Source organism: Argopecten irradians, chromosome 10, assembly GCF_041381155.1.
Source record: "Argopecten irradians isolate NY chromosome 10, Ai_NY, whole genome shotgun sequence".
In the NCBI taxonomy this organism is placed as follows: Eukaryota; Metazoa; Mollusca; class Bivalvia; order Pectinida; family Pectinidae; genus Argopecten; species Argopecten irradians.
Window position 1 is genome coordinate 982,164 of NC_091143.1, and position 14,493 is coordinate 996,656.

The window sequence follows — 14,493 nt, forward strand, 5'->3', positions numbered from 1 at the left end:
ACGATATAACACTGTTTTTGTGATGTTGTAAAATCGTTTTGTGACGATATAACACTGTTTTTGTGATGTTGTAAAATCGTTTTGTGACGATATAACACTGTTTTTGTGGTGTTATAAAATCGTGTTGTGACGATATAACACTGTTTTTGTGGTATAGCTCCGTGACGTATAAACATTTTCATGTTAATCCTTATTGTTTAGACATGCACACACACTGAAGTTTGAGGGTTATACTTGATAAAGGTTGTCTGTCCGTCCGTCCGTCCTTCCGTCTGTCTGTCTGTCTACACAACGACGGATCTACTACTCCTACTCTGCCTGAAGGAGTTTAATAAAACTTAATGGTAATAAATATAAAAGTATACATGTACGTAATCAATACATCTACATTTTTATAGAACTATGAATCTTTGTTACAACACGACAGGAGGCGTGTGGGTTGGTTTGGGGTATTGCTTAATCTCCTCCTGGACCACAGTTCTAGTTCAATTGAATTCAATCAAGGTCTAAATTTCAGTCTTGAGTCTTCCTTTCTTTTAAATCAATAACCCGTTGTATCAGCCAGTCAGAGCCGACGTGACCATAAATAACGTACCTTTACTTAATGAAGTGATAACATCACATTTTCAGCCAATGCAAATGTTTGTTACAAGTTCAATGTATGAGTTGAATTCTATATTGACACGGATAACCATGACAGTAGTTATACACGGTAATCACAAATATGACTAGTGTGAAAGCCTCTTACGCTTAGACTAATCCGGAGATGTTTTATATATTCAGATTAAATCTGTTCTGGTACGGTAGACTCCATTAAATAGGTTTTAGGTAAACACTCCCATATACATTGCTTTTAAGCACAGGAACATCAAGCATGTAACTTTTCTATATTTGGCATTGTGTAAATCAAGTCCGCTGTCGGAACATATTATTGAATTAGTCTATGTACAGTAGGAATCTAAAGTTATTTTTGTATGTCTAAACCCCCGCTATCCCGTTAGGTACATAAATATTACGTGATGCGTGCTGCCTTGCACGGTCTGTGATCCCGTTATGTCTTATCTACATTCAACTATTACAACTGTCTCACATTATCACTTCCTTTCAAACTTTATTTGATTATAATGAATTTAAATTGTAATTGAATTTTGAGCAACGTTTTGGAACATGCGCAGAAGAGATAATACTAATTTTATCAGCGGTTGTTGAAATGGGTAGACAAATCATATACCTTAACTAGAGTTTGTGTAATGAACGTCCCTGGAGCGTACCAAACACAAGACAGTATATGACATTTGTCTGATATCGTACATACACTCACCTTAACATTTCTATTTGCAGTGCCAGTCATACATTAAAATCAAGTTGTCAAATGTCAACATCTCTGTGCACGTCTCGCACGCTCTATAGTAAAAGTCTTTCCACAGAATTTTTACTTTCCTCCTTGATCCTAGACAAAATCTTAAAATATTTCGGTGATTTTTTTCACTTGCCACATATATTCATTTGTTTAATGTACTGGATAAATTGTTGACGCTAATCCAGTATAACAAACATACGAATGGAAATAACATAAACTTGTATAGACACTGCCATATAACTTAATATCTGTATACAAAAGTACTCAGATTCCAATAATCAATTTTTCTTTTCAGACTATCATGCACATTAATTCTATTGGACAATTCTGATTGGTTGATCACAACCATTTTAACGGTGATGTACAACTTGTTATATGTTTTTATCTGAAATGAAACCACCTGTCTACATTTATCTAATTTCAGGTAATGACTCCTCCACATCGAATCTAAAGGATCTTGGGAGGGGACAAGTTAGAAATAATTTGCTTAGGAAAGCTAAAAGGAAAGCGTTGCGTATGTCCATTTTCATCGTCATTGCCTTTGTCGTTTGTTGGTTTCCATATTACGTGCTATTCACTGGAAATGCATTTGGCCAATGGAAAGAGCTGAGTCCCTCCCTAATGGCCGGACTGTCCACTATGGGTCTTTCCAATTCCATGCTGAATCCTATCATATATGGAGCGTTCCAGTTATGCAAGGTGCATAGACCAAGGTTAGTGTGGAGGACTGTAGTTTCAAAACCCAGTGGAAACGATTCCATCTACCTCTTGGTGAAAGAAGGCGAAAAAGCAAGCTTTAGGATTAGAACACCAGTTATCTCCCTTCGAGTTACTGCTCGCTCTAAGTGTGAAGGTCAGTGTCCTCCCTGCCGTGCTATTAAAAACAATAAGCAAAACTCGCATGCAGCATGATACTGGCCTTATGTTTTTTTTTCTAATCTTAAAAGTTTTTTTTTCGAGAAAACATTCTCTAATTTCAAATTAATTGTCTATTGCCAAAAATTACGACAAATTTGTTTCTTTTTGCCGAGCGCTTTGTTTCCTTCTAGTACAGGATACATATTTGCTTTGAAAAGTCTAATACAACCTTCAATAACGTTTCCGCACCATTACCTAGCTAATGAAAGCCATATCTAGATTTTTTTTATTTTTCAATTTTGAGCAAATTAACTCCATTATATGACAATCCCTAGAATTTGATTCTGAATCATTACTTCATTATAATATGGTGACATGTCTCTCTCATCTTGTCCCACCATCAAATGGAAGCAATGGTGACATGTCCCTTCCACCTTGTCCCACCATCAAATGGAAGCATATGGTGACATGTCCCTTCCACCTTGTCCCACCATCAAATGGAAGCATATGGTGACATGTCCCTTCCACCTTGTCCCACCATCAAATGGAAGCATATGGTGACATGTCCCTTCCACCTTGTCCCACCATCAAATGGAAGCATATGGTGACATGTCCCTTCCACCTTGTCCCACCATCAAATGGAAGCATATGGTGACATGTCCCTTCCACCTTGTCCCACCATCAAATGGAAGCATATGGTGACATGTCCCTTCCACCTTGTCCCACCACAAATGGAAGCATATGGTGACATGTCCCTTCCACCTTGTCCCACCATCAAATGGAAGCATATGGTGACATGTCCCTTCCACCTTGTCCCACCATCAAATGGAAGCATATGGTGACATGTCCCTTCCACCTTGTCCCACCATCAAATGGAAGCATATGGTGACATGTCCCTTCCACCTTGTCCCACCATCAAATGGAAGCATATGGTGACATGTCCCTTCCACCTTGTCCCACCATCAAATGGAAGCATATGGTGACATGTCCCTTCCACCTTGTCCCACCATCAAATGGAAGCATATGGTGACATGTCCCTTCCACCTTGTCCCACCATCAAATGGAAGCATATGGTGACATATCCCTCCCATCTTGTCTCACCATCAAATGGAAGCATATGGTGACATATACCTTCCACCTTGTCCTTTCCTGGCCCGTTTCTATGTGTAGAGGTGGGGACGTTTAGGTATTGACGTCTAACAGATATTTCTAGTTTTCAAATTAAAGTAATCGATCCATAGGACTTTGGCTCTATATATTAAGCTAGACTTATTATATATATTTAAGTTCACATGAAGTCACACACTGTAAATATTTATGGTATTTTTACATCACGTTTCGTTATCACAATTGTTGTTACCGATATTTCTAAAAAAATCAATTTTGCAATCGTTTTTTATTAGGACAATGAAGTATCGATTCACAAACTGTTTACGAATAGAAGCATGATCAAAATGACGTATGTCTTCAAAAATACACCATCGATCAATAAACATTCAATAAGATCATTTTTATTTGTTCATCTTGCGCTTTTTATCAAGTGTTGTTGTAGCTGCAGATTCAATATGATGTAATTTTCTAATTATCTGAGTACATGCTCAGGTATTCAAAATATTGTTTATAATACGACAACATCTTTTAAAATCAAATTAAAAATCTGGAACCAAAATTTTCTTTATACAGAAAATAATCGTAATGTAAACAAGTAATCAATGTCCCAACATATTCAATTTTAAGCTGCATCTAGAAGTAGGGATGTTATCGCCATTGAAATATTCTCTCCTGCATGTGTAATGTGTGATGGACAGATCTTAAGCATTGCATCATTTTGTTTTGCTGGCAATATCACCGGTGGATGCCTTATTTTGTGGTTCATATCGAGTGCTTTTTGCATCAAATCAATCTGGGTTTTGAAACGACGTCCCTATATCTACCTTTATATCGATGTTGTGTTGTGTAGGTGTTACTGTGTGTTATAATGAGATATTCTTAATGAACTAAACCTTAGTATTTTCAATTTATATTCATTTTACAATGTATCTTATATGAAATCCAATGTTGATAAAAGAAACATAAAGAAACATTTTAAGGGATTTTGTTGATGAAATTACAAAGTCCATTGCCCTTATCCACATTTTATTCTAGATGAGATGACTACTTTCACTATTTCGGATCAGTTACATGTTACTAATAGTACGTCATCCTCCCCTACGGTATACATAGGCGTATTTTATGTATACCAATTATGTATTTTGAGGCAATGAATATATGTATAATTCCTGGCAGCCACGTATGAATAATCCTTAAAATAAATTCCTTTAAGATGAAAACAGAACCAATTTTCATTTGGCTTTTCAAGTGTCTATATAAATGCATCATGCCCCAGTTTGTCCCATCAGTAATAAATAAGACCCAATTACTTAAAATATTGACATATATGTTAAATGGCATGATACACATACTAAGCACTAAATAATGCGGTTGAGGATACTTCCCTCACAGTGTAATGAGCAATACCAATTTTTCTGTCCTTTATAACGATATTTACTTGCAGTAAAAAATGTATTATATGCCATATTTATTCAGTGGAATACTACTATAATAAATGGAACTGATTGATGGGGCAAGGAATTTTAAAAAATGTTAAATAAATGCAATAAAGAAAACGCATCATTGTGTCGGTCAGCAAAGTTGTAAGAAAATTACGTGGCAATGTGGACAATAGTCCAAAGATTACGTGACCATGCGGGCAATAGTCCAAGGATTACGTGACAATGCGGACAATAGTCCAAAGATTACGTGACAATGTGGACAATAGTCCAAAGATTACGAGACAATGCGGACAATAGTGCAAAGATTACGTGACAATGAGGACAATAGCCCAAAAATTACGTGACCATGCGCGCAATAGTCCAAGAATTACGTGACAATGCGGACAATAGTCCAAAGATTACGTGACAGTGCAGACAATAGTCCAAAGATTGCGTGACAATGTGGACAATAGTCCAAAGATTACGAGACAATGCGGACAATAGTCCAAAGATTACATGACAATGCGGACAATAGTCCAAAGATTACGTGACAATGAGGACAATAGCCCAAAGATTACGTGACAGTGCAGACAATGGTCCAAAGATTACGTGACAGTGCAGACAATAGTCCAAAGATTACGCGACAATGTGGACAATAGTCCAAAGATTACGAGACAATGCGGACAATAGTCCAAAGATTACATGACAATGTGGACAATAGTCCATAGATTACGTGACAATGCGGACAATAGTCTAAAGATGAAATGGGCGTGTATCAGAGGAAACCATATTCCATGTGCAACTTTATATTGGAGTTCTCTGTCAGGCAATATACTTATGTCATGTCGATAGTTTGGATAGGAAGGCATGACATTACATAAAACGTGGACAAAAAGTCATTGAGACGAGGAACACATTTCAAGCAAACGCGTGTATGAAACAGTAAACGTGTTTGAGCGTAGTAATGGGCACGTGGGTTTTACAACGTGCGTATGAAATAGTAAACTATGAAATAGTAAACGTGTTTGAGCGTAGAACAATGAACACTTGGGTATTACAACGTGCGTATGAAATAGTAAACATGTTTGAGCGTAGAACAATGGACATGTGGGTATTCCGATGTGCGTATGAAATAGTAAACGTGTTGGGCGTAGTACAATAAACACGTGTGTGTTGTGATTTTGAAGTGTCCATTCTACACGTTTGTCCAATGAAATTTTTGGAAGAGTTAACGTTGGAAACTCTAAGCAATGATATTTATATGAACTGATTTGCCATAGCAACGAAACACGCTCAGTGAGTTTGTTTAAATTATATATGGAGTTAATCCACCAAGGCCAAAATAAAACATGTAATAAGCGACCGGATGGAAGGACATGCTTATGGTATCTCGTTAGGTGTACACCCCGGAATATTCCTAAGCATATCTTGGACAAGATTATGATCATCTGTCTGGAATAGGGAGTGCTTCGTGAGATAATTCAGCAAGGTTCGGCAGGGAGAGATAGTATTGGAGCAACCATTTACCCCGTATGTGACAAAACCTACGAAAAATGGCAAAACGATCGATTGTGATGGGTTTAACTACAAAGCGATCGAATGTGGTAGGTTTAATTACAAAGCGATCGATTGTGATGGGTTTGAACTACAAAGCGATCGAATGTGATAGGTTTAACTACAAAGCGATCGATTGTAATGGGTTTAACTACAAAGCGATCGAATGTGATAGGTTTAATTACAAAGCGATCGATTGTGATGGGTTTAACTACAAAGCGATCGAATGTGATGGGTTTAACTACAAAGCGATCGAATGTGATAGGTTTAACTACAAAGCGATCGAATGTGATAGTTTTAACTACAAAGCGATAGAATGTGATGTGTTTAACTACAAAGCGATCGAATGTGATGGGTTTAACTACAAAGCGATCGAATGTGGTGGATTTAACTACAAAGGGATCGAATATTATGGGTTTAACTTCATTGCGAGCGACAATGATGTGGTTCTGCAATATGTGTAAACATAACTTTCCTAAATTGTCGCCAATGTATCGCGACAGAAAGGAGGTCTACTTACACATGTAGTTTGTGTTGTTTCACATGCTAAAAGAAAAGGTAGGGTTAGTATTACTCGGGACCTACCACCTGGGCATCGTCATACCAACAAACGCGTTACGAACTGAAATAATGTAAAGATGATGGAGAGGATGTGGTGATTCCAGCTGGCCAGATTGTCAGATAGGTGACAACAAGAAATGATAAACAGGCCTACATCCCACCCCCTAAGTGGTCGTCAAATAGGAACAGAAGTCATCAAGAGAAAAGTCAAACCACTTCTCATCCTTATGTGAAACGAGTATATTGTTGCAGCATAGCACTTGGGCATGAGGCAGTGTAAATTCCTAATCCTGCCACGGAGAAAAAAAAACAAAAAAAACATCCACATAAAAAGAACTCCACTCCACCTGTTAGAGGTTACTACGACGAGTCGACCCTGGTGCCATGTAGATAGCTGTCCAATGTCAAATTGAAATGGAGAGGCACTCTTTGTATAAGTTGTGTTTATAGAAGACAAAATATATCCAGAGTCAATTCCGACAAATTAGATTTACAATTACAAATGATACTGTATGAGCTGCGATCCGTAATCAGGGAACACTGGCCGTCATATTTAATAAGACTCTCAGAGAAAGCTAACCTAGTAAATGGAAAGAAGCAAACTTAAAACATTCTACAGAAAAAGAAACAAACATAAAACCACAAACCACAGGCCAGTACCTCTTACCACTATTGAAGTACAATATTTGAAATATTTACCGCATCGATATGATGGACGTCTTCGAGAAAAGTAATACATGTATCATATGTGACGAGCAGTTTGGTTTTCGATAAAAAAGTCTACATCTGTGCTACTAGACGTACTATACGACCTCACAAGAGAAATAGATGAGAAATTTCTGTGGACATTAAACACCATTTGACAGCATTGTACACAAACGTCTGCTGTCAAAAGTCAGAGTACAGCGCTAGCATTGTACACAAACGTCTGCTGTCAGAGTACAGCGCTAGCATTGTACACAAACGTCTGCTGTCAAAGTCAAGTACGCGCTAGATGTACACACGCGCGTAAAGTAAGGCACATTGTACACAAACGTCTGCTGTCAAAAGTACAGCGCTAGCATTGTACACAACAAAAGTACAGCGCTAGCATTGTACACAAACGTCTCTGTCAAAAGTAAGTACAGCGCTAGCATTGTACACAAACGTCTGACGTACAAAGCTGCTAAAAGTACAGCGCTAGCATTGTACACAAACGTCTGCTGTCAAAAGTCAGAGTACAGCGCTAGCATTGTACACAAACGTCTGCTGTCAAAAGTACAGCGCTTCATAACAAAAGTGCCGTGTGTATAGAACCGTTATTATCTAATAGAAGACAAGGAGTTGTTTGTATTGGACATCATAATTCTGTATCGCTGCTCGGACATTTTTCTAAAACGAAACTTATTGTTAAGAGGTGATATGTGATAATTATACCAAGCAGTAGGGTTAACCTGGTAGGACAAGAGAAAAGCAGGGTTGAGGGGTGGTATATGATATTCATACTTGGCAGTACAAGAGAAAAAACAGGGTTGAGGGGTTGTATATAATAATTAAACCTGGCAGTACAAGAGAAAAGCAGGGTTGAGGGGTTGTATATGATAATTAAACCTGGCAGTACAAGAGAAAAGCAGGGTCGAGGGGTGATATATGATAATTATACCAAGCAGTAAAAGAGAAAAACCGGGTTAAGGGTTGATATGTGATAATTATACCTGGCAGTACAAGAGAAAAGCAGGGTTGAGGGGTGATATGTGATAATTTTACCTGGAACTACAAGAGAAAAGCAGGGTTAAGGGGTTGTATATGATAATTATACCAGGCAGTACAAGAGAAAAGAAGGGTTGAGGTGTAATATGTGATAATTTTACCTAGAACTACAAGAGAAAAGCAGGGTTAAGGGGTGATATGTGATAATTATAGCAAGCAGTACAAGAGAAAAACCGGGTTAAGGGGTGATATGTGATAATTATACCAGGCAGTACTAGAGAAAAACCGGGTTAAGGGGTGATATGTTATAATCATACCTAGAACTACAAGAGAAAAGCAGGGTTGAGGGGTGATATTTGATAATTATACCAAGCAGTACAAGAGAAAAACCGGGTTAAGGGGTGATATGTGATAATTATACCTGGCAGTACAAGACAAAAACAGGGTTGAGAGGTGATATATGATAATTATACTTAGAACTACAAGAGAAAAAGAAGGTTGAGGGATGATATGTGATAATTATACTTAGAATTACATGAGAAAAGCAGGGTTGAGGGGTGATATTTGATAATTATACCAAGCAGTACAAGAGAAAAACCGGGTTAAGGGGTGATATGTGATAATTATACCTGGCAGTACAAGACAAAAACAGGATTGAGGGGTGATATATGATAATTATACTTAGAATTACAAGAGAAAAAGAGGGTTGAGGGGTGATATGTGATAATTATACTTAGAATTACATGAGAAAAGCAGGGTTGAGGGGTGATATGTGATAATCATTCCAAGCAGTACAAGAGAAAAACAGGGTTGAGGGGTGATATGTGATAATTATACCTGGTAGTACAAGAGAAAAACAGGGTTGAGGGGTGATATGTGATAATTATACGTGGAAGTACAATAGAAAAGCATGATTAAGGGGTGATTTGTGAGAATTATACCCGGAAGTACAAGAGAAAAAGAGGGTTGAGGGGTGATATGTGATAATTATACTTAGAATTACATGAGAAAAACAGGGTTGAGGGGTGATATATGATAATTATACTTAGAATTACAAGAGAAAAAGAGGGTTGAGGGGTGATATGTGATAATTATACTTAGAATTACATGAGAAAAGCAGGGTTGAGGGGTGATATGTGATAATCATTCCAATCAGTACAAGAGAAAAACAGGGTTGAGGGGTGATATGTGATAATTATACCTGGATGTACAAGAGAAAAACAGGGTTGAGGGGTGATATGTGATAATTATACCTGGAAGTACAAGAGAAAAACAGGGTTGAGGGGTGATATGTGATAATTATACCTGAAAGTACAAGAGAAAACAGGGTTGAGGGGTGATATGTGATAATTATACGAAGCAGTACAAGAGAAAAGCATGGTTGAGGGGTGATATGTGATAATTATACCTGGTAGTACAAGAGAAAAACAGGGTTGAGGGGTGATATGTGATAATTATACTTGGAAGTACAAGATAAAAACAGGGTTGAGGGGTGATATTTGATAATTATACGAAGCAGTACAAGAGAAAAGCATGGTTGAGGGGTGATATGTGATAATTATACCTGGTAGTACAAGAGAAAAACAGGGTTGAGGGGTGATATGTGATAATTATACCTGGAAGTACAAGAGAAAAACAGGGTTGAGGGGTGATATGTGATGATTATACCAACCAGAACAAGAGAAAAACAGGGTTGAGGGGTGAAATGTGATAATTATACCTGGTAGTACAAGAGAAAAACAGGGTTGAGGGGTGATATGTGATTATTATACCTGGAAGTACAAGATAAAAGCATGGTTAAGGGATGATGTGTGATAATTATACCTGGAAGTACAAGAGAAAAACAGGGTTGAGGGGTGATATGTGATAATTATACCTGGAAGTACAAGAGAAAAACAGGGTTGAGGGGTGATATGTGATAATCATACCTGGAAGTACAAGAGAAAAACAGGGTTGAGGGGTGATATTTGATAATTATACCAGGCAGTACAAGAGAAAAACCGGGTTAAGGGGTGATATGTGATAATTATACCTGGCAGTACAAGACAAAAACAGGGTTGAGGGGTGATTTATGATAATTATACTTAGAATTACAAGGTAAAAACAGGGTTGAGGGGTGATATATGATAATTATACTTAGAATTACAAGAGAAAAAGAGGGTTGAGGGGTGATATGTGATAATTATACTTAGAATTACATGAGAAAAGCAGGGTTGAGGGGTGATATGTGATAATCATTCCAAGCAGTACAAGAGAAAAACAGGGTTGAGGGGTGATATGTGATAATTATACCTGGAAGTACAAGAGAAAAACAGGGTTGAGGGGTGATATGTGATAATTATACCTGGTTGTACAAGAGAAAAACAGGGTTGAGGGGTGATATGTGATAATTATACCTGGAAGTACAAGAGAAAAACAGGGTTGAGGGGTGATATGTGATAATTATACCTATACACTGGAAGTACAAGAGAAAAACAGGGTTGAGGGGTGATATGTGATAATTATACCTGGTAGTACAAGAGAAAAACAGGGTTGAGGGGTGATATGTGATAATTATACTTGGAAGTACAAGATAAAAACAGGGTTGAGGGGTGATATTTGATAATTATACGAAGCAGTACAAGAGAAAAGCATGGTTGAGGGGTGATATGTGATAATTATACCTGGTAGTACAAGAGAAAAAAAACAGGGTTGAGGGGTGATATGTGATAATTATACCTGGAAGTACAAGAGAAAAACAGGGTTGAGGGGTGATATGTGATGATTATACCAACCAGAACAAGAGAAAAACCGGGTTAAGGGGTGATATGTGATAATTATACCTGGCAGTACAAGAGAAAAACAGGGTTGAGGGGTGATATGTGATTATTATACCTGGAAGTACAAGATAAAAGCATGGTTAAGGGATGATGTGTGATAATTATACCTGGAAGTACAAGAGAAAAACAGGGTTGAGGGGTGATATGTGATAATTATACCTGGAAGTACAAGAGAAAAACAGGGTTAAGGGGTGATATGTGATAATCATACCTGGAAGTACAAGAGAAAAACAGGGTTGAGGGGTGATATATGATAATTATACCTGGAAGTACGAGAGAAAAACAGGGTTATGGGGTGATATGTGATAGTACAAGAGAAAAATTGGGTTGAGGGGTGATATGTGATAATTATACCTGGAAGTACAGGAGAAAAACAGGGTTGAGGGGTGATTTATGATAATTATACCAACCAGTACAAGAGAAAAACAGGGTTAATGTGATCTAAAGCCCAAGTTCAGTTTACACGGATCAACCTGCCGAGAAAGTCATCGACTTTTAGAAATGATATAGATCAGTCAGGAACCAAACTTTAGCCAATAGCTAACTAATACCGAGCTTCTCCACCACCACATATCAGACCATTCCAACCAATTGACGCTAATTCTTACATGCGGATAATTCGGTGATTACTGCCAACCAATATAACGATTATTATTTCCTTATCATAGTCACATTTGAAGAATTGGCGGGTAAGGTCCAGTGATATGGAGCGTGATTTGAATGTAATTTGCTCAGATTTTACGATTAAACCTGATGCGTCCTTTAATTGGCCCTGCATTTATGATGCTCTGGGTTTTGTCCCCAGACATAAACATACCTTAGTCTATAAAAGTGTAAGGTTCTCCTCCTGTTTAGCGCTCGGCATAAAGGGGACAAACGGTTTGCCCATTGTCAGTAGTCACTGTGCACACATACACACTATACATTATACTATACGCAAAGGGGTGGAAATCTCCGCAACGCAAAACTTCTACCCCATCTAGCTCACATTTACATTATCAAACTTAAGTCAACATCAGTGTAGAGTTTTGATATAAGGCTTTTATACATTATATAAGATAAAACTAACAGCACGTTATAAAACCATGAGTTACTGTTTAGGCGAACATGGACAAGTTTTAATATTTCACGAATACTTTCGTCTTATATTACGATCATCAATAAAACATATTACGGTCAGTCGACTTTGCGAAATGATGTATAAATATGGCATGTACAGTTCAAGCTCTGGGTACCAATGGAACACTTCGTAGTTATCATAAAGTAGCAAAATCAGGAAAAGCTGAAGCGAAGCGATTTTTTTCGGCATCCAATATATATTACGGTCACCAGTGTGTTCACAGTGATCATTGCTTGGTTTCTTCGACAGCATGCTTCAATGACATAGCACTATAAAATGGGAAAGAGTTCGACTATTCAAGAAGACACGACACAAATATACTTCAGTCTCCCAAAACACACACTACACTTCATACACGCTACACACCGCATACATGAGAGGTCATCCTTACATGACCCTGGCTGCTAATAGGACCGCATACATGGAAGGTCGTCCTTAAATGACCCTGGCTGCTAATAGGACTGCATACATGGGAGGTCGTCCTTACATGACCCTGGCTGCTAATAGGACCACATACATGGGAGGTCGTCCTTACATGACCCTGGCTGCTAATAGGACCACATACATGGGAGGTCGTCCTTACATGACCCTGGCTGCTAATAGGACCGCATACATGGGAGGTCGTCCTTACATGACCCTGGCTGCTAATAGGACCGCATACATGGGAGGTCGTCCTTACATGACCCTGGCTGCTAAAAGGACCGCATACATGGGAGGTCGTCCTTACATGACCCTGGCTGCTAATAGGACCACATACATGGGAGGTCGTCCTTACATGACCCTGGCTGCTAAAAGGACCGCATACATGGGAGGTCGTCCTTAAATGACCCTGGCTGCTAAAAAGACCGCATACATGGGAGGTCGTCCTTAAATGACCCTGGCTGCTAAAAAGACCGCATACATGGGAGGTCGTCCTTACAATGACCCTGGCTGCTTATAGGACGTTATTCAATCAATCAAACAAACAAAAATCAAAACCCTTTCGCATAAGTAACCGGATATTTCCTGCAACAGATTTGGAATATATAAAGACTTTGTTTTCTGTTTTTGTTTTGTTTTGTTAGCATATATATCATTTCAAACTTAATTTGAATCACGCGTCAGAATCCGTTTCCGCTGTTGTCGAATTCGTTTTATTATTATTTAACGAATAGATGTTTATTTCTGTTGGGATTATGAGGGTATAATGATAATGGAGAACGTGTAAATTATGTAACCAGGGCGAAGCGGGGTTATATAAAATTTACACGGGGTCCATTATCATTATACTCTCATAACCTCATCAAAATAAACATCTATTCCTTATATTTACAGTTTTTCAAGTAAATGAATATTATTAATTCCCGCGGCAGTTGCATATTTTTTTTTATTAAAATACACATATTTTTTGTATAGTTAAGATATGGAGTAAAAATATTACTTTTGATATTTTCACTCGCTTTTGACCAATGCACCATTGACAGTGAAAATATCATTTTAATTGTTACGTCATAAGTATGCTTATAAAAATGACGTCATATGTTTGTGTGGAAATATGTCGTTTTATACCTTGAGGAACCTTTTTCCCAGCATCTTGTACAATCTTCATAGTTGTAACTGAAGACAAATATAAAAGTATGATTGAGGTTAATATCAAGGATAATGTTCAACTGTTAACGTACTGATTTTGTAGTAATCACATATTTTAGCCCAGAGGTGATCTTGAAAAACAAGTGCAAAGATCACGTACACTTTAATGACCATGTAAATGATATAGAAAATAGTGCCATATCATTTTAGCGCAGCATTTCAAAATCGCTAACATACTGATACCACTAAAATAGGTACCATATGGAAACCTATGGAAGGTGTGAAACTTTAACTAATGTCCATTACCTCACTCGGGGACTATATTGTGTACAACCATGTGTGGATGCGTGGCTTGTTGTGGGTAGTCTGTACGACTGCACGTACCACACAATACGACGTGTTAGTCTACGTATTCTCCGGAGACAACAAAAC

General features: G+C 37.9%; 1 protein-coding gene across 7 annotated transcripts in view; it reads left to right on the forward strand.

Annotated features, from left to right (window-relative positions):
• LOC138332864 (gonadotropin-releasing hormone receptor-like) overlaps positions 1-14,493 on the forward strand; it is a 134,004-nt gene that overhangs the window by 67,033 nt on the left and 52,478 nt on the right. For 3 of the 7 annotated variants that reach the window (XM_069280834.1, XM_069280831.1, XM_069280837.1), the window contains exon 3: positions 1,785-2,073. In XM_069280834.1, coding sequence (XP_069136935.1) covers positions 1,785-2,073 — 289 coding nt within the window. Of the gene's footprint in view, positions 1-1,784; positions 2,214-14,493 lie in introns of all 7 variants that reach the window. The other 4 variants (XM_069280832.1, XM_069280833.1, XM_069280836.1 and 1 more) reach the window with 2 other exon arrangements.